Here is a 24539-nt window from a genome sequence, read left to right as displayed (position 1 = left end):
CTCCCCACAGATCTCCCCTCTGGTAACCATAAGTTTGTTCTCCGTATTTATGACTCTTTTTTTTTTTTGTCTCTTTTTTTTTTCTTTGTTGGTTTGTTTTGTTTCTTAAATTCCACATGATGAAATGACATACTATTTGTCTTCCTCTGACTGACTTATTTCAGTTAGCATTATACCCTGTAGATTCATCCATTTTGCTGCAAATGTCATTCTTTTCTTATGGCTGAGTTACATTTATTGTGTGTGTGTGTGTGTGTGTGTGTGTGTGTGTGTATCTCACTTCCTTATCGATTCATCAATCGATGGACACTTGGATTGCTTCCATAATTTGGCTATTGTAAGTAATGCTGCATGGGTACATAGTTTTAATTTTAAATATTTCTGGCAGTATTGCATAACATCTCATGGGTGTCCAGCAGGCCCCCAAAGAGGGTGCAAAAGATCCTATCTTTCTCAAATCCAGAGTCACTCCCACAGACAGCCAAAAGAAAGAAACAACTTGCAGGTACCAGGCAGGCAGAAAGCCTAGCCTATTCATGCAAAAGGAGACAAGTAAGAAGGCAATTCCTATCCCTTGGAGAGAAAAGAACAATACACAATGGGTTTGCATTTGGAAATGAAGGGACAACAGTGAGATTTCATTTTCCTCTCTGGACTGGGCATCACAGACAGAGATTCAGAAGAACTGATTCTGGTAAGAATTTTCATCTTTCACTGGCCTTTGACAGTTTTTCCAGAATCCTGTCTGCAGGCTCTGATATACGCCAGTTCCCTCTTAGCTGTTTAAGGGAAGAATATAGCAGTTTACAAGAAAATTCCTCAGTTTCTTCAACTCTGGGAGGGGGCCCCATGGGGGCCCTTCTCTGAAGGTAGTTACAGGAGTGTCTGTAAAAGCATTAAATTGGCAGACTTTTGCTTTTAATTATGTAGTCTTTCCAGAGCGGGAGAACAATTTAGACAGAGGATTAGTAGAATGGAGTACTCAGAAGAGGATAGAGATGAGCCATGAGAGTTACAACAGTCTAATTGTCTTTTGCTGTAGGTATATCAGGGAGCACGAATTTCCTTTTCCTCTCAAGGCCCATCTAGCCAGATTAGGAATCAAACTGACATGAGACAAATTAACAGGAGAAAATTGAATTTGATTTCGTATGTACTGGGAATCCACATGCACACGGAAATTCCAAAGATATCAGGCAAAATGAAGTATATCTGTCACTGTGAAGTAAGGAGAAGAGGGTGGGGCCTGGGACTTCAGAGGGAAGGAATGAAATTCACAGGGAGATAAGAAAGAGTAAATGGTGGGTAAACAAATGTTTGCTAGGCCTCTCAGGAAATGTGAGACAAACAGGACTTTGATGAAACAAGTCTTGCTGGGTTTCTTCCTGTCTGCCACACCTAGTTCATGTCAAAACATAGTTATCTAAGGTGATAGCTCACGTCCTGGAGCAGATCCTCTATCTAAATTCTTTTCAGGCAGTTGTGGAGGAGGTAAAGAGCTTTTCCTGAATTTGCTGGATTTTGATTACTTTCCTTTCATCAAATTTTTATTAAATTCTAGTTAGCTAACATATAGCGTAATGTTGGCTTCAGGAGTAGAACTGAGTGATTTATCGCTTGCATACAACATCCAGTGCTCATCCCAGCAAGTGTCCTCCTTAATACCCATTCCCCATCTAGCCCATCCCACGGAACACCTCCCTTCCAGCAACCCTTAGTTTCTTCTCTATAGTTAAGAGTCTCTATGGTTTGCCTCCCCCTTTCTCTTTTTTTCCTCTTTTCCCTATGTTTATCTGTCTTGTTTCTTAAATTCTACATATGAGTGAGATCCTATGGTATTTGTCTTTCTCTGGCTGACTTATTCCACTTAGCATAATACAGTCTAGCTCCATCTACGTCACTGCAAATGGCAAGATTTCATTCTTTTTGATGGCTGAGTAATATTCCATTGTACCTATATACCACATCTTCTTTATCCATTCATCAGTCAATGGACAATTGGGATCTTTCCATAGTTTGGTTATTCTTGATAATGCTTTTATAAATATCAGGGTCATGTACCCCTTTGAATCTGTGTTTTTGTATCCTTTGGATATATATCTAATAGTGCAATTGCTGGATGGTAGGGTAGATCTATTTTTAGTTTCTTGAGGAACCTCCATACTGTTCTCCATACTGCACCGGTTTGCATTTCCACCAACAGTGTAAGAGGGTTCCCTTTATCCACATCCACGCCAACACCTGTTGTTTCTTGTGGTGTTAATTTTAGCCATTCTGTGGCTGAAGATTTATCCACATCTTTCCTTGTGTCTGTTAGCCATCTGGATGTCTTCTTTGGAAAAGTGTCTATTCATGTCTTCTTCCCATTTCTTAATTGGATTATTTGGTTTTTGGCTGTTGAGTTTGATAAGTCTTTTATAGATTTTAGATATTAACCCTTTATAAGATATGTCATTTGCAAATATCTTCTCCCATTCCAAAGGCTGCCTTTTAGTTTTGTTGTCTCCTTCGCTCTGCAGAGGCTTTTTATCTTGATGAAGTCCCAGTAGTTCATGTCTGCTTTTGTTTCCTTTTGCCTCTGGAGACGTGTCTAGTAAGAAGTTGCTATGGCCAAGGTTGAAGAAGTTGCTGCCTATGTTCTCCTCTAGGATTTTGATGGTTTCCTGTCTCACATTTAGGTCTTTCATCCATTTTGAATTTATTTTTTGTGTATGGTAAGAAAGTGGTCCAGGTTCATTCTTCTGCACATTGCTGTCTAGTTTTAATACCACTTGTTGAAGAGACTGCCTTTCTTCCATTGGATATTCTTCCTGCTTTGTCAAGGATTAATTGACCATACAGTTGTGGGTCAACAATATTTCTGGGCTTTGTATTCTGTTCCATTGATCTATGTGTCTGTTTTTGTGCATACTGTCTTGATGATTACAGCTTTGTCATACAGCTTGAAGTCCAGAATTATGATGCCTTCTGCTTTGCTTTGCTTTTTCAAAATTGCTTTTGCTCTTTGGGGTCTTTTGTGGTTCATACAAATCTTAGGGTTTATTTTCCAGCCCGTAAAAAAATCTGGTGGTATTTTCATACGCATTACATTAAATATGTAGATTGCTTTGGCTAGTATAAACATTTTAACCATGTTTGTTCTTCTAATCCATAAGCATGGGAAGTTTTTCCATTTCTTGTGACCTCTTCAATTTCTTTCGTAAGTGTTCTATAGTTTTCAGAGTACAGATCTTTCACCACGTTAAGTTTTTCCTAGGTATCTTATGGTTTTTGGTGTAATTGTAAATGGGATCGATTCCTTGATTTCTTTTTCTGCTCCTTCATTATTGGTCTGTAGCAATGCAACAGACTTTTTTCTTTCTTTTTTTGTTTTATTGTCAAGTTAGCTAACATACAGTGTGGCGTTGGCTTCAGGAGTAGATTCCCATGATTCATCACTTACATGCAACACTCAGTGCTCATCCCAACAAGTCCCCTCCTCAATGCCCATCACCCATTTTCCCCACTCCCAACTCCCAACCCCATCAACCCTCAGTTTGTTCTCTGTATTTAAGAGTCTTTTATGGTTCGCCTCCCTCTGTATCTTATTTTTCCTTCCCTTCCCTTCCCTTATGGTCTTCTAATACGCTTTTCAAATTTGATATATGAGTGAAATCATATGATATCTGTCTTTCTCTGACTGATTTATTTCACTTAGCATAATACCCTCCAGTTCCATCCACGTTGAATACAACAGATTTCTGTGCATTGATTGTATGTTCTGAGACTTTGCTGAATTAATGTATTAGTTCTAACAATTTTTTGGCGGAGTCTTTGATCTTTCTTCATAGAATACCATGTCATTTGCAAATAGTGAAAGTTTGATTTCTTCCTTGCTGATTCGAATGCCTTTTATTTCTTTTTGTTGTCTGATTGCTGAGGCTAAGACTTCCAATACTTTGTTAAATATGGTAAGAGTGGGCATCCCTGTCTTGTTCCTGACTACAAAGGAAAACCTCTCAGTTTTTCCTCATTGAGGATGGTATTAGCTGTGGGTCTTTCATATATGGCCTTTATGATGTTGAAGTGTGTTCCGTCTATCCCTATGTTGTTGAGGGTCTTTATCAAGAATGGATGCTGTATTTTGTCAAACACTCTTACTGCATCTATTGAGGGGATCCTATGGTACTTATCCTTTCTTTTATTAATGGGGTGTATCACGTTGATCAATTTGTGAATATTGAACCACCCCTGCTGCCCAGAAACCAATCCTACCTGATCGTAGTGAATAATAATTCTTTTAGTGTACTGCTGGATTTGATTTGCTAGTATCTTGTTGAGAATTTTTGCTGCCCATAATTCTCCTTTTTAGTGGGGTTTTTGGTTTTGGAATAAAGGTAATTTTGGCCTTGTAGATTGAGTTTGGAAGTTTTCCTTCCATTTCTATTCTTTTGAAACAGTTTGAGAAGAGTAGATATGAACTCTTCTTAAATATCTGGTAGAATTCTCCTGGTAAGCCATCTGGCCCTGGACTTTTGTTTATTGCGAGATTTGTGATTACTGACTCACTTTCTTTGCTGGTAATGGATCTGTTCAAATTTTCTATTTCTTCCTGTTTCAGCTTTGGTAGTTTGTATGTTTCCTGGAATTTACCCATGTCTTCCAGATTGCCCAATTTGTTGGCATATAACTGTTCATAATATTTTCTTGTACTTGTTTGTATTTCTGTGGTGTTGGTTGTGATCTCTCCTCTTTAGTTTGTGATTTTGTTTTCTTGGTTTTTCCTCTTTTCTTTCTGATTAAGTCTGGCCAGGGGTTCATCAGTTTTATTAATTCTTTCAAAGAACCAGCTCTTTGTTCCATTGATCTTTTCTACTGATTTTTTTGTTTGTTTCTATATAATTTATTTCTGCTCTATGTTTTATTATGTCCCTTCTTTTGCTGGCTTTAGGCTTTATGAGGTAAGCCTGGATTGCTATATAGTTCTCTTTTGTGACCTCCTTTGCTGCATCTGAAAGGTTCTGAACTGTCATATTTTCATTTTCATTTGCTTCTATGTGTTTTTTTTTTTTATTTTTTCTTCAATTTTCTGGTTAACCCATTCATTATTTGGTAAGATGTTCTTTAACCTCCATGTATTTGTGGTCTTTCCAAATTTTTTCTTGTGTTTGATTTCATGTTTCATAGCATTGTGGTCTGAAAATATGCATGGTATGACTTCAATCTTTTTGTACTTGCTGAGGCCTGATTTGTGAGTCTGTATGTGATCTATTCTGGAGAATGCTCCATGTTCACTCAAAAAGGATGTGTATTCTGCTGCTTGAGGGTGAAATGTTTTGAATATAATTATAAGTCCATCTGATTCAATGTGGCATTCAAAGCCATTGTTCCCTTGTTGATTTTCTTTTAAGATGATCTGTCCTTTGTTGTAAGTGGGGTGTTAAAGTCTCTTACTATTATTGTATCGTTATCAATGAATTTCTTTATGTTTGTGATTAGGTGATTTATATATTTGGGTGTCACCACATGGGGGGCACATATATTTACAATTGTTAGATCTTGTTGGATAGACCCATTTATTATGATATAGTGACTTTATCTCTTGCTACAGTTCTGTTTAAAATATAGTTTGTCTGATATAAGTATGGTATGGCTACTCCAGCTTTCTGTTGATGTCCATTAGCATGATAGGTGGTGCTGTATCATCTCACTTTCAATTTGGATGTGTCTTTAGCTCAAAGTAACCTTCATGCCAAAATGGCCCTTCTTGGGACAGCCTCCCTTTTGCCCTACAGTCCCTTTGTCTGAAACTTCCCTGAAGTTTCACACATTAATAAATTGAGTTGGTAGATGATTTCATATTTTCAAACCAGTCTCTTAGTCCTGACAACAGGTCAATTTAGTTAAACTCATTTCAGGAGGTCATGATAAAGGTATATTCTCAAAGTTTGGCCTTTGGTATAAACAACCAGATATTAAATAAGAGACATTTTTATGGAAACAAAAGAAAACAATGGTTAAGGTTTGTATCAAATTATAGAGCAATTTCTGAGTTTTGAGGGTAGCCAATCAAGAAGATTTTTATATGTCAGGCTATCTTTTTTTTTTTAAATTTTTTTAATGTTTACTTATTTTTGAAAGAGGCAGAGACAGCGTGTGAGCGTGATCGTGACCTGAGTCAAAGTCAGATGCTTAACCAACTGAGCCACCCAGGAGCCCGTCAGGCTATCTTTTTGAGCGGTCCACAGAGCAAGAGGCCTGAAGATTGTTTATACATGAGCTATGGTGGTGATTTCTCTAAAATTTATACCAAGTTGTTCATATTATTTGTAGAGCTTCAGAAATAAAGGCAGTTTTAGTTTTTAAACGATTTCAAGTCAGAAAGGTGAGAGAAAAAAAATGTTAGTTTGGAGAGTCATAACCAGGCATTGGAGAACACTAGAAGAAATCAGAATCTGGTCCAGTTTATAAGAAGCAGTATTAAAATCCAATACAGTAAAACCTCGTGTTGCGAGTAACTTGCTCGTGAGTGCTCCGCAAGATAATATTTGCTTATCTTTTTTTTACATTTTTTTTACATTTTTACATTTACATTATCTTTTTATCTTACATTTTAAGTTGATAAAAGAGAAATGTCTTACAATATGAGTAGCACATGATGCTGAATGCCACATGATCATAAGTGAGCCAATGGTTCTTCTCTCTCTCTCTTTCTCTCTCTCTCTCTCTCTCACTGTGCGATTATGGGTGATGGTCTCCCATGCTTGGATGCTCAGTCTCAGGCCACGGTGTTTGGCAGAAATCAGTGGTTTTTCAGAACATTAGAAAGTGCCCATAACTGGCACTAGTGTGTTTTTTATCACTTCATAGCAACTATGGGCAGTCCTCTACTTTTCCATACAAGAGTAAGCTTAGGAACGCTTTGCTTCATTCTAGGTCAGGCTGCTTGCAGATATAGACCCTTTCCTCTGCTGCCTTATTGCCAGTTACATTAAATACAGTATATGACACTGTACTGTAGTCAACATCCAGTGAAAGTGAAAATCATCCTATACAATAACCCTCTTCTCTCTTGTCTCCCTCACACCAGTCACTAGGGTTTTCAAAGGTAAGTGCAGGTTAATTTGTTTATTTTTCTTTATATTTTGTATTTTATTATTTTGTATTATATTACAGAATTGTAATTATTTTTATATGAATATTTTTGGGTTGTGGAAAAAATCATCTGAGTTTCCATTACTTCTTATGGGGAAATTCGCTTTGATATACTCACGCGTTGGATTACAAGCATATTCCCTGAATGAATTATGCTCAGAAACCAAGATTTTACTGTACTTACAAAGATGTGTTGAGGAGGAAGAATTTCCTCTGCTATTCAAGGTCCTTCTAGCTGGACTAAGAATCAAATGGATATGAGACGAATGACAGGAGAAAATCAAATTTAATTTCATACATACAGGGAATCCACACAGGCATGAAATTCCTAAAGATACAAAGGGAAGAAAGATCATCAGCAGGAAGCTGAGGACATGTTTGGAAAACAATGCTTGCCTATTGTGCTGATAGATTTATTAGGTAGAGAGAAATCTCTGTTAATACCTGTTTTCCTGATGCAGGCAGTGGAGGAGGAGATAAAGAGTTTTCCTGAATCTGTTGGGTCTTTTGCTTTTAACTCAAAATAATGTTCATGCCAAAGTGGCCCATCTTGGGGCAGCCTGCCCTTGGCCCCGGCAGGTAGCTCATCTAAATTTAATTTTTCATTATCCTTTTGCAGTGGATCTTCCAATGAAACTATTTTGAAATTTTGAAACTTTTTGCAGGCGTCTGCTTGCCAATTAAAACAGGTATCCCATTCTGTTTACTTTGGGAACCTTTACTTTCAAGTGTACTCCTTAGATGGCCTTACCTAATTGAAACGTTCTGCATCATGGCCATCATAATTCTATGTTGTTTTGATTAAAGTTTTACCATTTCTGTAGATAATCACAGCCCCCAGCACCATAGTTTTTAGACATAAAATAAGCGGGTGTTCCAGAAGGTGACATGCTTGACTCTTCTGATTTTAAGAATCCCATTAGCTAAGTGTTTGTTCACAGGACACAAGACAAACAAACATGGGCACCTTAATGCACCAGCGGTAAACAAAAGTTGTCACTGTGGACTGGCCAAGGGAAGGCTGTGCCCACCACTAGCAATTCCCACTGTGGACTAAGCCAGCAGAATTCATTATGGAGACTGCAGACGGGAACTGGGGAAAGGACTAAACCGGGAAACCCCAGTAAATGGGGACTTCAGTGTGGAAGTTAAGAAGGAATCCCAATGTGGAATTGCAGACTGATCAAAGGGCTTAGGACTGGCACTCCATTAAAGCTTCCTATCTGTCTAGACCGACCTGTTGACCATGGACTGGAAAGCCAATTAGGTCAGGAGCTCGAATGCAAAAACAGCAGAGCTTAACTGAGAGGGACTTACCAATGGCCCTCAGAAGAAGCAAGACAGTGAACTCAGAAGTGTTCACAGAGCATTATACCTGTGTTTCTCATTGCTCCCAAATACAGTCAGAATTGTGCTTCAGATCCTGACAGTGCCCCCAAATCTGTTAAAACAAAACAAAACAAGACAAAACAATTCAGCTGAGTATATTTGAAGATCTAACTAGCTTTATTAAATGATTCATGAATCAGGCAGCATTCCATCTAGCAAATAGACGGGAGCTCCCTTGAGCTAAACAAGAGGCAGGTTTTGTAACTGAACCAACGTTAAGTTTGCTCCTTGGTGAGTCAGAAATTGAACTGGGTTGAGTTGGCACACAAAGAAAGATTTATTTGCAGTAAATAAGGACATTACAGGGAATGGCTTCCAATGCAGTGACTCTCCAAGCAAGGGTGAATGGATTCTCTTTACTTAGATTCAGGGTGAATATTTAGATTAGGAAGCCTCCCCTTTGTATGTAGAGGTAGTCATAAGGTCATGCACATGCCTTAGAGAAACATGCCTATACGTGCATTGTGTGTTATGTCAATGAGGTCTGTGCTCTTCCTTGGGCAGAGATTTTAGTATTATAATGAGGTAAAGGTAGTTTTTGGTCATTCTGGAGGTCACTCTATGGTCCTCCTGTGCAGGTGCAAGTCAGAAGTTAAGCTCAAACTGGTCTTGTTGGTCTGGGCTGGCTGGAGGTCTTGTCAGGGCCTGAGGAGTGCTTTTGGTTTTTATTTGTCTGAGTTAGGAGATAAGCTGGAAAGAAGAGCTTACGGAAAGATGTGGGACAAAGGTTGGTGAGTACAAGCAAGTGGGGAGTGAGGGTCAGGTCTTGGGGGTCTTGCAGGTAACAGTTTTTGAAGGGAGAGAGAAAGCATAAAAAAAAAAGAAAGAAAAAAGGAATTTATTACCAAGGAATGCATTGTTTAGGCAAGGTTGTCTTCCTAAGGGTAGTGGTAGGGGCCTATCAGTAAATTTTCTAGAATTGACCAGGAAATTCCGTGTTGGCTGGTGAATGGTCACATCCTTGGGGTGTTGCAATTATATACAGGTTAGGTATTAAGTCTTGGTTTACTGACTTGGGGCCCTAAGTGATGCCATTTTGGGGCCTGTGGCTTTCTTTTTAATATTAGTTTCATTAAAAAGGATACATGGAAAGGATGCACAGGGCAAGGTATGGGGAAGGGGCACAGAGTTTCCATGCCCTCTCCAAGCGTGCTGCTCTCCCCATACTTCCATGTGTTCGTCAACCCCAAAGCTCTCCAAACCCCTTCATTACATAGGCACTCATGATTAAATCATGGTTCTCTTGCATTGACCTCCCTTAGATCATCCGGAACAACTGGATTAGCTGCAACAACTGAACAGATAACCAATGAGGGAAGTAAATTATCCAAAGTTCTATCGAAAGCTGGTGGCAGTCCTGGGGTGATCCCTTAAATGGCACATTTGTTAGGTCTTTTGTGTACCAGGTATTGTGCTGGGTATTGGGTACATAGAGAAATGCAACAGGCAGTACCCACCCCATTCGGTCTTTGTTCTCCTCTCCTTTCTCCTGTTTCTGGTTCTTTCCACTTGGGCTGGGCAAGATGTGCTGCTGAGTTCCTTTTGGGGTTTGCTACCTGGGTTGCTGTCAGGGAAACCCCAGATGCTGGAGGTCTTATTCCAACACCAGGCAGTGGGATGTTACATATTCCCTCTCAGCGGGTAATCATCTCTATCCTTGCAGGTTTGGTTGGATGTCTGGTGGTATTAATTAAGATTTCTCTCTACCTAAAAGATTTGTTGGGGTTGGGGAGGAAAGTGGTGCCTGGGTGGCTCAGTCAGTTAAGCGTCCAACTCTTGATGTGGACTCAAGTCATGATCTAACGATTTGTGAGTTCAAGCCCCTGGTCCCTATGGAGTCTGCTCAGGATTCTCTGTCCCTCCCCTGCTCATGCTCATTCTCTCCTCTCTCTCTCTCTCTCTCTCTCTCTCTCTCAAAATAAATAAATAAACTTAGGGGCGCCTGGGTGGCTCAGTCAGTTGAGCGGCCGACTTCAGCTCAAGTCATGATCTCACAGCCTGTAAGTTTGAGCCCCGCATCGGGCTCTCTGCTGACAGCTCAGAGCCTGGATCCTGCTTCAGATCTGTGTCTCCCTCTCTCTCTGCCCCTAACCCACTCACATTCTGTCTCTGTCTCTCTCAAAAGTAGATAAAAATTAAAAAAATTTTTTTTAAATAAATAAACTTAAAAAAATAAGTTTTGTTCAGACCAAGGGCAGGCCACTCCAAAGTGTGCCACTTTGGCATATTATTTTAAATAAAAATTACTTAAGAAACAGCCAATGCAAAAAGAACAGTCTGACTCCTCCTTGTCGTGAGAAAACAAGAGGGCAAATCTCTTGTGTAAAAAGGTAGTCTCTCTGTGCCTGGAGGTAAATAGATTCTTATCACCAGAGATAGGACATTTAGAACCAAAAAGGCTATTACTTTTTATTTAATTTACTACCGTAGTCCCTAAATTCTGTTTAGAATTCCTGACTCATTGAAGTTTCCAAAGTTATGTTTCTTTGTCCTGTCAATTCCTCACCACAGATTTACTTCCCCTTTGTCTAAAAAGTTGAGAAACTGTCTGCCTTGGTAATTTCTTTAGGACTCAATTTCATTATTGGGACTCTGTGTGCACGTATTAAAGCTTTGGCTCCCCCCCCTCCACCCCTCCCCGTTAATCTGTCTCATGTTCATTTAATTCTTAGACCAGCTGGAAATCTTTGAAAGCAGAGGAAGTTGTTCCTCCCCTATGGTTGGCGTGGCCAGCTGGATCAACTTCCGCTGGATATTTGCTCCGAAGATTCTGCAGCTTTGAGGTCTTGGGAGATCTGACGTACAGCCGGCAGAAGGTAAGATTTCTTACCATGCCAGCCTCCTGGAATCTGTGAGGTCTGGTGGAGTGAGAGTGATGACAGCGTTTCTCTCTCTCTCTGTCTCTCTCTCTTTCTCTCTCTCAGATTGGATTAGTAAGAGAAAATATTTCTGGAACTAGTTTCTTTGGCTTAGTGACTCTCGGTAAAAATTTGGTAGAGTACTGTTTGGTTAGTGATCCCTTTCCTCCCAGAGGTGGTCTTTTTTTTTCCCCCTTGGTCTGTGTCTTTTGTGTTATTTTTCCTTAAAAGGGATTATTGTAGAGAAGAACTCAAGCATAGACCCTACCAGCCTGCTGTGCAAGCTGATCCCACTGAGTGATGAGTTCACAGTTTCTCATCAGACAGTGTCAGTTCGGACGTACTTTGCTGTGAATCCCCTGTGTCATAACTGGATGAGGGTTTTCCTTTCATGTTGTTCTATGTGGTAAGAGCTTGGCTTTGTGATCAGTGAGAACATTCTGTCTGGCATTCGGAGGGTGCATTTACTGGGGTGCACTTCAGTGGCCAGTTGAATACAGTGGGGATCTGAGACACCCACGGACGAGGAGCCCTCTCTTTCTCCAGCTGTGCCAGCTCTCAGGGGAATTTGTCATAAGAAAATGTCTTATGTCTAGACCATAAGGACCTTTGTCCTCTCAACTTTCATTGCTTGTTAAGTGCTAGAAAAATCCCATTCTGGCAGCACCTGCCTGCTGACACAAATTAGTGGGTCAGGAAGCTTTGCACCTTTTGTGGGAGGCTGGAGACACAGGATATACCACATCACTCTTCCCTACTGTCCCCCAAGGCCTTTGCTTTCTTAGGCTATTCTTGAGAGTAGACTTTTGGATCATGGGAACTTCATCAACTATGCCCTCTCTAGGGATGCCTTTTGTATCTTTGGTTAAGCCATGAAAAGACTTACTGGTTTGAGTCACTATTAATAGTAAGATCTTACTCATCAATGACCAGAAGATGAATCTTTTAAATTAGCTATATTAAAAAAAATCTTTATAGAAAGCTCTGAATTGTCTTATTAGTATAAGGCTAGCCTTAGGGACTCGCTTAACAAGACAAAGAACAGAAATTAAACTTTCCACTCCGTACAAGATTTGTAGACAGCATTCCAGCTTAATCTCAAGTTCAAAGTATACAAATTACTCATAAATGCTGAAAGCCAAAAAGTAAATTTAGCAGAAGCACCTGAGACAGGCAGTAGGGCTTGCTTTGCTCTAATCAGGCTCTGCCACCTTTAGGCATTTCTATGCAATGACCCTGCCCCCAACAACCATAGAGTATTCATGTACTTTGAACAGCAGCAGATTTTTTAAGTTAGAATGCCCCTTTTCCTCCACTTTCAAAAGACCCTACCAGCTTGGATTAAGTCGGCTAAGCATCCAACTCTTGATCTCAGCTCAGGTCTTGATCTCATGGTCATGAGTTCAAACCCTGCATGGGGCTCCACCCTGGGCATGAAACCTACTAATATTTCAAAGAAAAGATCCTACCTAATTTAGTGGAATTGGCTTAATGGCTAGTCACAGCCTCACTCACAGAGAACTTGACTGGTTGCTAAGGGAAGTTTCTTTGAGCTCATGATTATATATATGGTTATTAGGCATGACAGAAGGCCCCCTGGAACTCTGCCCCCCTTCATAGAGGAAGCAGAAGACCAAAATTTCTCCTAGGCCCTCCTTCAATTAATCAGTGGAAGGCTGATTCTCAAGGCTTAATATAATAAAAGCTCAAGGTTAAATTTTGTACTTAGGGGGGGAAAAAGGCTTTTATTAGAGTGCTTTATATAGAGTTTACACAGGCATAAAGGTTTTGATTCCTATTTTCGTTAATCATCTCCCTGGTATAAATATATAATGTTTAGCTAAAAAGGCAGGATGGGCGTCTGGGTGGCTCAGTTGGTTAAGCATCTAACTTCAGCTCAGGGTGTGATCTCACAGTTCATGAGTTTGAGTCCTGCTTCTTTCTCTCCCCCCCTCTCTCTTCTCCTTCTTTCTCTGCCCATCGTGGGATTCTCCCTCTCTCTCTCTCTCTTTCTGCCCCTCACTCATTTGTGCTGTCTCTCTCTCACTCAATCTCTCAAAAAAAAAAAAAAAAAAAAAAAAAAAAAAGAGGCAGGTCAATCCCTTGATATTCAGGGTGCAATCCAAATCTTTGGGGGAATTAAAAACAAGTGTCTTTATCTTATAAATCTCTACAAAACTCTAAAAGCAAGTCACACCCACCGATCTTTACTAATCTCAAATCTCACAATCTTTCCTATTCCTCTCAAAATGCTTATAGATATTATAAAAGATCAGGATATTGGAGCAAAATTGTCCTAAGAACAGAAATAAATTTTAAATAGCAATTAGCCCACATTTCTTTAAAAAACAAAACAAAACAAAACAAACTTGCATTCTTTCTCTGTCCCTTAAAATTATAAATTTTTATCATACCTTTGAAATGTAAACACAGCCCACAATTGCCTGAGACTGAAGGAAAAAGGCAGAGAAGAGAAAAGGTCTTTTAAAAATACAAACTACTAAAATGGCTCTTGTGCCCAGGCTCTAACATCTCTGATAAGAGGACAATATGTCCCCAAAAGTCCACGTTGGAGAAAACTTGGATGCTTTCTCTATGTCTTTGTGATATCAATTTTCTACCGAAAAGCCATCCTTTGAAATACAAACTCTAAAAAAAAAAAGTTTCTCATCAGAAGGAAGACAGAGAGAGAGAGAAAAGGTATGTCAAAATCAGACCCATGATGTTCTCTCCACAAAACAAAAACGATAAGATCTTTGTTTACATCTGTAAGTATGTTTGTATGTATGTCCATACTGTTAAATCAACGAAAATCCAACAGAGTAAATTTTAAAGATCTAATCGGCTTTATTAATCAATTCATGAATTGGGAGCGTCCCATCTAACAATTAGAAAGGAACTGCAAAGTGCTACAGAAAAGGAACTGTTTTTGAAAGCAGAGGTGGAGTGGAAAAAGATAGTTTCTAGCAAAGCATCCATTGTTGTAGGCTTGGTTGCCCTCCTAAGGGAAATGGAAGAGGTCTATCAATAAACTTCTTGTGCTGACCAGGAAATTCCATGTTGACTGGTTAAAGGTTGCATTCCTGGGGAATTGAAATTGCAGTTAGTTCAGGTATTTAGTCGTGGCTTACAGACTTGGAGCCTTAACCTAAGTAATTCCATTTTAGGCCTGTGGTTTTCCTTTTAACAACACATATGTTGTAAGTGTGAGATTTTTTCCCTACATCTGGATGGTATTACTAAAATTAATTTGTAAAAGAGCCCTATTTAGTTGGTTTAAAGGCAAGCGCTTATTTTCAAGTTCATATGATCTGGGAAAATATTCAGTGTTAAAGGTAATTTAAGGTGGTTGGTTTAATTAAAATAGACATGTTTTAAAATTATCACCGTTAAAACTAAAACTTTTATTCTGCCTCAGTTTAGTTCAAGTCAAATAAGTGGATACTACCTCTGTTGTAAAATGTTTTAAAAATATAATTAGCTTGGGAAGATTTTAATGTCTCATGTAGTTTTTATTGGTAACCTACGCATGACTGTTAAGAACAAGTAAATTGAAGAGATATAACTTTTAAAAGGTTTTTAGGTAAACTTTTAAAGTAGTTTCTCCAGGGACACCTGGGTGGCTCTGTCACTTAAGCAACCAACTTTGGCTGGGGTCATGATCTCATGGTCCATGAGTTTGAGCCCTATGTTGGGTTCTGTGCTGACAGCTCAGAGCCTGGAGACTACTTTGGATTCTGTGTCTCCCTCTCTCTCTGCCCCTCCCTACTCACACTCTGTCTCTCTCTCAAAAATAAATAATAAACATTCAAAAATTTTTTTTGAGTAGCGTTCCCAAATCTTTTTGGCAAGTTGAAACCTTGACGTTTTGCTAAGTGATAAGTTAGGTTGAATTCATTGACTATCTGGGTCATTTCCAAATAAGATAAAATAATAAACATTAAATACTAAGCATAGGTTTATCTGCTTATAATTTCCTTATTATAGAGAAACTAAAAATAAATTTGGATCTGTTAGCAACCATGTTTTGTGCTTTATTAAAAGATTGCACTATGAAGAAAGACATGTTTCTAGAAGCTATGAAATATATTCAGAAAATTGCCAATCTAAAAAATGCTGGAGAAACAGACAATTCACATTTTTTACTACTTAGTTTTCACTAGAAATTAGTTTCTAAGGGTTAAAAGTTGTGATTAATGCATGTGATTAAAGCTGTTAAAAATTAGGGCACTGGGGTGGCTCAGTGGTTAAGTGTCAGACTCCTGATTTCGGCTGAGGTCATGATCTCACGAACTGTGAGATCAAACCAGGTATCCAGCTTGGCATTGACAGTGTAGAGCCTGCTTGGGATTCTCTCTTTCCCTCTTTCTCTGTGCCTCCCCTACTCTCTCTTTCTCTCTCTCTCTCAAATAAATAAACTTAAAAAAAATTGTAAATGGCTAAGATTAGAATACATTTATTTAAGAATAAGTTTTTGTATCACAAGTACACTCATGGAAAGAAAATTAGAATTTGGTTTTTTCCTCTGTTAAAAGAAAAAAGCTTTCTTAGGTGATTTGTTTGCTTTTTATTAGAAATTGTAATAAAAAATTTCTTTACCTCTAATGTAATCTGCCTAGAAAAAGATTTTGTGTTTTGTTTTAATCAAATCTTTGATCATTCAAGAACCGAGTCTTCTTAATATTAAAAGAGCTAAGATTTGTTTATAACTACGTAATCCTCTATATGTGCCTTTAAAATTTTCTGTTGTCAGAGGGTGCCTGGGTGGCTCAGTTGGTTAGGCATTTGACTTTGGCTCAGGTCATGGTCTTGCGGTTCATGAGTTTCAGCCCCAAGTCGGGCTCTGTGCTGATAGCCTGGAGCCTGTTTTGGATTCTGTGTCTCCCTCTCTCCCTGCCCCTCCCCCTCTCATGCTCTCTCTCTTTCTCTCTCAAAGAATAAATAAACATTAAAAAAAAATTTAAAAATCTTTTATTGTCACTTTGTTTAAACTGATAAGTAGTTTTATAATGATCTATGATCATTCTTTAATTAAATGTTTGAAACTTTTGATATTTTTTGATGACCTTCCCAAAATCAAATTTTTTTTAAGACTTTATTTTTAAGTTATCTCTACACCCAACATGGGGCTTGAACTCACTACCCTGAGATCAAGAGTCACACACTCTTCCAACTGAACCAGCCAGGCACCCGCCAAAATTGAGCTGTAAAATAGTGTTTTGACTACAAGCTAATTGAAATGTTCCAGAGGGCCCCTGGAATAGTTCGATGATTCTATTTCTCATCATAAAAGAGAGATATTAAACTACTTAGGCGTTCTTGGTATGTTAAATTACATAGGAGGTATTATCAAATAAGTAATACTAAACTGTCTTGTATTTGTGTAGATATATGTTACTAAAGTCAGTACTCTGGAAATTGTATGAAACGCCTAGAAATCTGATATGTCCTGGTATGTTATTATCTTAAAATGTTATGTACCAGAAAAATAACCAAATTTCCTTACCAATTACATTGTAATGATTTCTAATCACATCTTTAATCATGGATTTTTAAGGTCCTTTATCATTTACAGACCGTTATACTTTTTCTCAGATGCTTTTACAACAGTTTCCTGCACATGTGTTTTATTTCCGGTGAGACTCATGGAAAGAACTCTGAGTATAGGTTTATTGTTTTTAAAGCTTTTTGTTTAATTTTTTTAATGTTTGTTTCTTTTTGAGAGAGAGATAGACTGGGGGAGGGGCAAATAGAGGGAGACACAGAATCCTAAGCAGGCTCCAGGCTCTGAGCTGTCAGCCCAGAACCCGATGCAGGGCTCAAACTCATGGACCATGAGATCAGAACCTGAGCCGAAGTCAGATATTTCATTGACTGAGCCACCCAGGCACCACCAGGTTGTTTTAACAACCCTAAGACGTTAAAACTAAACTTGGTTTAGTGGGGAAATTGGATTCAAGCAGAACACAAATTAATATCCTGAGACTAAATGAACTGAGGATGATTATACTTTTTATGACTTTTTTTGTTTGAAACTTTGCTGATCTTTTAAGGTCTTGCTTTTCCAGATTTAACTAACTTTCTCTTAAGCTAACTATGACCTATAGCAATTTGACAAAATAAAACTTTTCAACAAATTAAAACATATACCTTTTTCTTCTATCTGATCCCTTCAGAATTTTCAGTGAATATTCTTATATTTTCATGGCAATGTATCCACTTGCATAAGTTCAGTAAGAACCGGTTCCTGTAACAGAACATAATTGGAAACATTGACTGTACTACTGAGGCTTTGACTGGAATGTTATATTTGAGGGAGACCTGCAAAAACTTAGATATTACCAGACAGCTTTAAGGAACTAGTATTAATGACAGGGAGCCAATAAAGCTCCTTGGGAAAACAGCCCAATACCTTGCTTATGGGGTTGCTAGCAACCTTACAGGTAAAGAAGGTCACTTCTTGGCAGGTGCAGGAACCCCAGGATGTTTTGAGGACTTCAAGAAGAGAAGAATTAACCTAAATCTATAAATATTAAAGGCAAAGTCTGATGGCAAGGATGTGACTTGGCTTCTGGCCTTCAGAGCCTGTTAAAAGTTGAGTCTAGAGGTTCTTTATAAAAAATTCCAGCAAAGCAGATTTAAAAGAGTCTGTATGATCAAATGCTATTCTTGCTGAACTTTTATAAAGAATCAGGCCAATATTTTTATTTTTTTTTTATTTATTTTTTTTTTTAATTTTTTTTTTTCAACGTTTTTTATTTTTATTTTTGGGACAGAGAGAGACAGAGCATGAACGGGGGAGGGGCAGAGAGAGAGGGAGACACAGAATCGGAAACAGGCTCCAGGCTCCGAGCCATCAGCCCAGAGCCTGACGCGGGGCTCGAACTCACAGACCGCGAGATCGTGACCTGGCTGAAGTCGGACGCTTAACCGACTGCGCCACCCAGGCGCCCCCAAGGCCAATATTTTTAAACTACGTTTATTTTATAAACAAATCAGTCTTAATTTGACTACCTTTGGTAAAATGAGGGTGCTTATAAAAAGAAAATTATGTTTCAGTAACACATCTTTATAGATATTAGATTCTAAAACAGTTCATTATAAATGAGACTAGATCCATGGGGTGCCTGGGTGGCTCAGTTAACTAGAAATCTTTTTAACTGGCTACTCTCAGAACTCAAAACCAGTTTTATAATGTATCTAATCTTAACCATTGTGTTTTTTTATTTGTTTCCATAAAAATGCTTCGTATCTAGTATATGATTATTTGAACCATCGGCTTCACTCTGAAAATACACAAGCAGCACAGCCTTCTAAAGTTCATTTAATTTACACTAACCCATTGTTACAACTAAAATACTGTTTAGTGACATAAAACAATCTGCCAGCTCAACTTTGAATGTGCGAAACTTCTAGGGAAGTTTCCGAGGAGGAAACTATAGGGACCAAGGACAGGCCACCCCAAAACGTGACCACTTTGGCATATTGATTATTTTATCTATTTATTTTTATTTTCTTTGCTATCTTTTTCCAATTTTTATTATTTATTTATTTTTTTTAAATATAATTTATCATCAAATTGGCTAACATCCAGTGTGTAAAGTGTGCTCTTGATTTTGGGGGTAGATTCCCGTAGTTCATCGCTTACATCCAACACCCAGCACTTATCCAAACAAGTGCACTTCTCAACACCCATCACTCATTTTCCCCGGCATGTTGATTATTTTATTTTATTTTATTTTATTTTTTATTTAAAAAAAAAATTTTTTTTTTGACGTTTTTATTTATTGTTGAGACAGAGAGAGACAGAGCATGAAGGGGGGGAGGGGCAGAGAGAGAAGGAGACACAGAATCGGAAGCAGGCTCCAGGCTCTGAGCCATCAGCCCAGAGCCTGACGCGGGGCTCGAACTCACGGACCGCGAGATCGTGACCTGAGCTGAATCGGACACTTAACCGACTGCGCCACCCAGGCGCCCCATGTTGATTATTTTAAACAAAAGTGACTTAAGAAACAACCAAGGCAAAACAAAACAAAACAAAACAAAACAAAACAAAACCAGCTCTGGCACCCCCCATCTTCACCTCCATAAAACAAGAAATACATCTCCCTTGTGAAAGGTAACCTCTCTGTACCAGGAGGTAGAGAGATCCTCATTACCAAAGATAGGAAATTTAGAGCCAAAAAGACTGTATGAACAGCCCTTGTTACTTTTTGTTTAATTTACAACTCTAGCCCAGATTCTGGAAGCCCTTACTAATTGAAGCTCCCGAAGCGTTCTTTGTCCTGTCAGTTTCTCACAGGTTTATTGTCTCATTGTCTAAAAAGTAGGAAAACTGCCTGCCTTGGTTATTTGCCGGAGCATCTGGCAATTAGTCAATGACAGTTAATGTGATCATACCAATTCTGGCTCCAACCACCTGTACCTTAGAATGTGACCTCATTTGGGAATAAGATTGTTTCAGATATAAGTTAAGATGAGGTCATTAGGGAGTAAGGTGGGCACTAAATCTAATGCTCCTGTCCTCGTCAAAAAGGGAAGTTTTGATTCAGACGTGCGCACAGGAGGAATCCATGAGTAGACAGAGGGAGAATATCATGTGTAGACACAGGGAGAAGATAGCCGTCTACACAGAGAGAGGCCTTGCCTTCCCTTGTAGCCCTCAAGAGGAACCAGATCTGTTTTCCTCTGAAACCTCTTGCCTCCAGAGCTGTGAGAAAATAAGCTTCTGTTGCTTAAACTCCCCAGTTTCTGGTCCTTTATTATGACAAGCTTGGCAAACTGAAACATACCTTTCCTCATCGGATCCTCACAAATCCCTACAATAAGAGTCCTTTGTTATGTAAGATTTGTTCGCATCTCTATGATGTAAAACCACACGCCTTGCTTATAGTAGATTTTAATTTACTTGTAAGGTACTAAGTCCTGGGAATCACATGATTTATTGTGTTTTCTCTCTGTACATATCAGGACTTGCTCTGTTTATCAGCAGTCATTGGACTTCAGCATGATTACTCCCCAGTTGCTGGCTTATGTGGCAATTTCAGTTTCCTGTATCTTAAAAGTCAGCTCCCTGGATACCTTCATTGCAGCTGTTTATGAACACGCCGTGATATTGCCTAATACCACCCTAATACCAGTGTCCCGTGAAGAGGCATTGGTGTTAATGAACCGAAATCTGGATCTTTTGGAGGGAGCGATCACTTCAGCAGCAAAACAGGTACCATCTCTCGAGTGTGCTAGATTCCATATAGAGGAAGAGTTGGGGGTCTTAGGAGACAGGGTCACTGGAAAGTTCAGTTATACTTTTGGATGACGTAAGTGTCAGGGTAGCCAACAACTTTTGCTGTACAATCAGAGTCCTACCTCCTTCTCAAAATTATTACAGCAAGGACACTATTATGCCTCCCTGAGTGAGACCAAGTGAGGAAAAGAATGGCTTCCTCATCATTAAGGCTCAGCAGGCCTTTGAGGAACTTGCTGTGAATTCCACAACTTTGCTCCCGTCCTTTTGCTGCACATAAAGGGTGGAAGATAAATGGGTCAGGACCAGGTGCTGTGCTTTAGAGTGTTAGCAGCCTTGGTATACTTTTGTGCTCTTAAGTGGGTGCAGGTTTTCAGATTAGTTCATAACACCAAAATAAAGTTAGTAAGTTGCAAATTAATATGCATTATGTACTTCCTACTTCATTCTAATTACAGGATAAAAGTATATGTTGATGCATAGTAAGTCCTTGAGTTCAATGAAGGGTTAAGTTTAAGTGCGTGGTCTGAATGGGTATGGTTTAAATAAGGCATTTGTAGATCAGGTGTAGAGGAGGGATATGTAAAGTGTGATGAGTCGTGAATACATACGTATAACGTACACATCACATCTCACACTTCATCAGCACACGTTCTTATACATACTTGCGAACATTTTAAAGGCTACAAGAATTCTGAGGTTCTTTTTCACCCTTAGTCCAGCCATTTTCTCAAAGGCTACAGTAGCTTTCAGGGTGATTCCCCTGTCTGAAGGTGCCCTGGTTAGCGTGGGGTGTACCTCTGGGCTTGGCACACTTCAGGGAACCAGGGTCTGAGTGCCCTCCTTCTGAGAAGCCAGAGTCACTTTTGCAGGATACGGAGCAGGGAAGGCTGGAACGGAGGAGGAAGTAAAACTAAGACTTTGAGTATAAATCAACCCGGTGACACTCAGACACAACATCTGACTGAAGTCCAGAAAAGGGAAGTGATTTTGAGAAGACCAGGGTTTACAGTTAACGGCAGTGGATGGAAAACATGTAAGGCTATTGATGTTTATGGAAGAATGGAAAAGTTGTATAGAAATGGCGACGGTGGGATTAGACAATAAAAATGGCTGGGCCAAGAAAATAAATTCTAAAAATAGTGAAAACAAAGGATTAGGATTGAAAGGGGGAAAAAAAAAGAAAGCCTGGATCGTTGTTTCTCATCCACTCAGTTGCTCAGGTCCTCTTATAAACCCTTCTTGGATCGTTTCCTCAATTGAGAAATATTTCAATTAAGCTACATTTTTCACAGGGTGCACATATTATTGTGACTCCAGAAGATGGTATCTATGGCTGGAATTTTAACAGAGAAACTATCTATCCATACTTGGAGGATATCCCAGACCCTCGAGTGAACTGGATCCCTTGTAATTATCCCAACAGGTAAAGAAACAGATGGTGGACAATTCAATCATGAACATGAACTTACTGTACCTGGGAGAACTTTGTAGAAGATCAGTGCATAAGATTCACTATCAACTCGAAGCTCAAGATGATTTTATTGTTTTTCACCTCCTACGGGTACATTTATTAGGGAAGCAAATACGAACTGTGAAATCACAGAGATCAGTGTTGGAAGGTCTCATAGAAACCACCAAATGGTGAATATATTTTCGTTGAGAGAATGAATCTGGAAGACAATAGCGTAACTTGCTTATGGTTTACGGGGGTAGTTGGTTAGTGGGAGAACCAGAATCAAACTCTAGTCTCTGACTTCTTACCAGTGAACAAAAAATTGTTTCCCCATGCGGGCACTGTAATCTGAAAACTGCGAGAAAATGGCAAAATAGAGTCATATGTTAGTTTGAGATTAAAAATTTCCCTTTTACATCAATAAGATAGCTAAATGAGGTTAATGTGAATGAAATCCTGAGAGCTTAAGGTAATTATTGGTGTCCTAGAACTGTGTGAGTGGTTTAAGTCTGGCGTAAACTAAAGAAATACAATGTATGATGAAAGCAGCACTATTTTTTTTTAACGTAAGCAAAGCAATACCTTATAGATTTAAGAGAATTATCTCTGTTAACTCACTTCTTTCCAAACGTGCTATTGCTAACATCATTAGGAACTCCCGTTTTGGAAATGCTCTCAAAACCATGCAAACTAACCACTGTAACTGCGTATGGAGGCACCTTGATTTTGACACAGTTCAGTATTATTTATCTTAATCGTCTACTATCTTCATATTTCATTGTATCATAATTATTTTTTATTTGACCACCTCTCATGCCAGATTTTCGGCTGTTAAAGGGCAACACTGTGTTCACTTCCATTAGGCATTGACGTCACTTGCTTCTGAATGACCTTTTCCCAGAACCACATTTCCAAGGGTCTCCTGGAAATCCCCACCAGACCCTTCCAGACATCTCATTTCAAGAAATCTGGTTGCCCTTCTTTTTTTCCATCAACTAATGACATCTCCATTCCTTGCCTTCACTCATTTATTCAACATTTTTTTTGTGTGTGTACTTATTATGTTCAGGCACTCACTATTCTGGACAGTAGAGTAGACAAAATAGATTAAAAATCTCTGTCTTCCTGGAGCTTATATTCTACTGTGGGGAGATAGTCAATGAAAAAAAGATAATATCTATTTAGCTATCTGTTATCTATCTACTGCTCTATGCCATGTAGCAAAGGTAAATGTTACACAGAAAAACAAAAGCAGGACCGGTGAATACGGCGGAAAGCATGGGGCTTAAATTTTTGGTCATCAGTCGACTCCATGGTAACATGTAAACAGAGACTTGGAAGAAGTGAGTGAGTAGGTAATATGGGTGTATTTTCTAACAAAGCATTTTGGAGCCTTTCCTGGATAGAGTAAACAGTCTGAAAAATGTGGTTTAAATGTAAATATATTAGAATATCTGATGTACTTTCAAGATTAATAGACAGGAGGGAAATATGTAATCGGGACTGTTTAAGAAATCCCAAACACCAGGCTTCTATCTCAATATACTATTCTACCATTTGTGGAGATCTGAAAAGACTTGGGCTAAATATGTTTCAAGTGGTTCAATGTGTTGTGTTTACATCTATGTCGTTCAGGAATTAATTGAAGAAAACAGGGAGAACAACTATCAAATAGTTGTTCTTTATATAAATGCATTAAAATAATAATTTTTACATGTGGTTTATCATCCTCATCGGTCTTTTTCAAGGATATGTTTTGTAGATAATTGCTTATGTTAATTTTACCGATTTGTAGATCTAACGGTATAGATTTGATACTCAAAGAAAGCTCTAGCAGATGGCACCAATATCCCATTCATTCAACAGTAATTTTACCCTTCTCAGCTATTCTTCAATAACCTAGTATTAACCATTTAATATTTAAGGATTGTGCCAGTAGAGTACATATGGCTATATGTTATATATTCTGAGGTCTCACTTCTGAAGATTGTATTTTAGTTGATTTACTGGGACAACTTGGTAACATGATAAAGAATAAAGAAATCAAACATTAACAAATGTTCCAATATTTCCAGTTTTCCATACTGTCTGGCATCGCCCTAGCCCAACCCTTGTTGCTTTTAACTTGAACTATTCCAACAGTTTCCCAACAATTCCCTACATTTAGTCTCTCACCATTCTCGTACATTCTATACCCTAATGCCCTATTATCTGAAAAATAATTGAGATCATGTTACTTCTGTCTTTAAAACCTTTAATGGTACTTTTCTATCTATTAAATTTAAAATAAGCTTTTTAGCTTCTTGTGCTGAGCTCTATCTTTTATGACCCCCAAATGCATCTTTTTAAATTTCCTCTTCCCTTTTCTTCCTTAAGGATGCCTCTGCACCAGCCAGATTGACTAGTTCCCTGAACAAGATTTCCCTTTTCTTAGCCTACAAAAGGTTACTTTTTTCTA

At 38.7% G+C, this 24539-nt stretch overlaps 1 protein-coding gene across 5 annotated transcripts in view; it reads left to right on the top strand.

Annotated features, from left to right (window-relative positions):
* Nucleotides 1-24539, top strand: part of VNN1 (vanin 1) — a 90462-nt gene that overhangs the window by 15713 nt on the left and 50210 nt on the right. For 3 of the 5 annotated variants that reach the window (XM_060616697.3, XM_078447325.2, XM_060616695.3), the window contains exons 2-4: nucleotides 11196-11339; nucleotides 20352-20601; nucleotides 21921-22051. In XM_060616697.3, the coding sequence (XP_060472680.3) occupies nucleotides 20389-20601; nucleotides 21921-22051 (344 nt within the window). In that variant the 5' untranslated portion in view covers nucleotides 11196-11339; nucleotides 20352-20388. Of the gene's footprint in view, nucleotides 1-582; nucleotides 695-4759; nucleotides 4941-11195; nucleotides 11340-20351; nucleotides 20602-21920; nucleotides 22052-24539 lie in introns of those variants that run through there. The other 2 variants (XM_078447324.2, XM_078447326.2) reach the window with 2 other exon arrangements.

This window comes from Panthera onca, chromosome B2, assembly GCF_046562875.1.
Source record: "Panthera onca isolate mPanOnc1 chromosome B2, mPanOnc1 haplotype 2, whole genome shotgun sequence".
Classification (NCBI taxonomy): domain Eukaryota; kingdom Metazoa; phylum Chordata; class Mammalia; order Carnivora; family Felidae; genus Panthera; species Panthera onca.
This window is presented reverse-complemented; position numbering and strand designations above follow the sequence as displayed.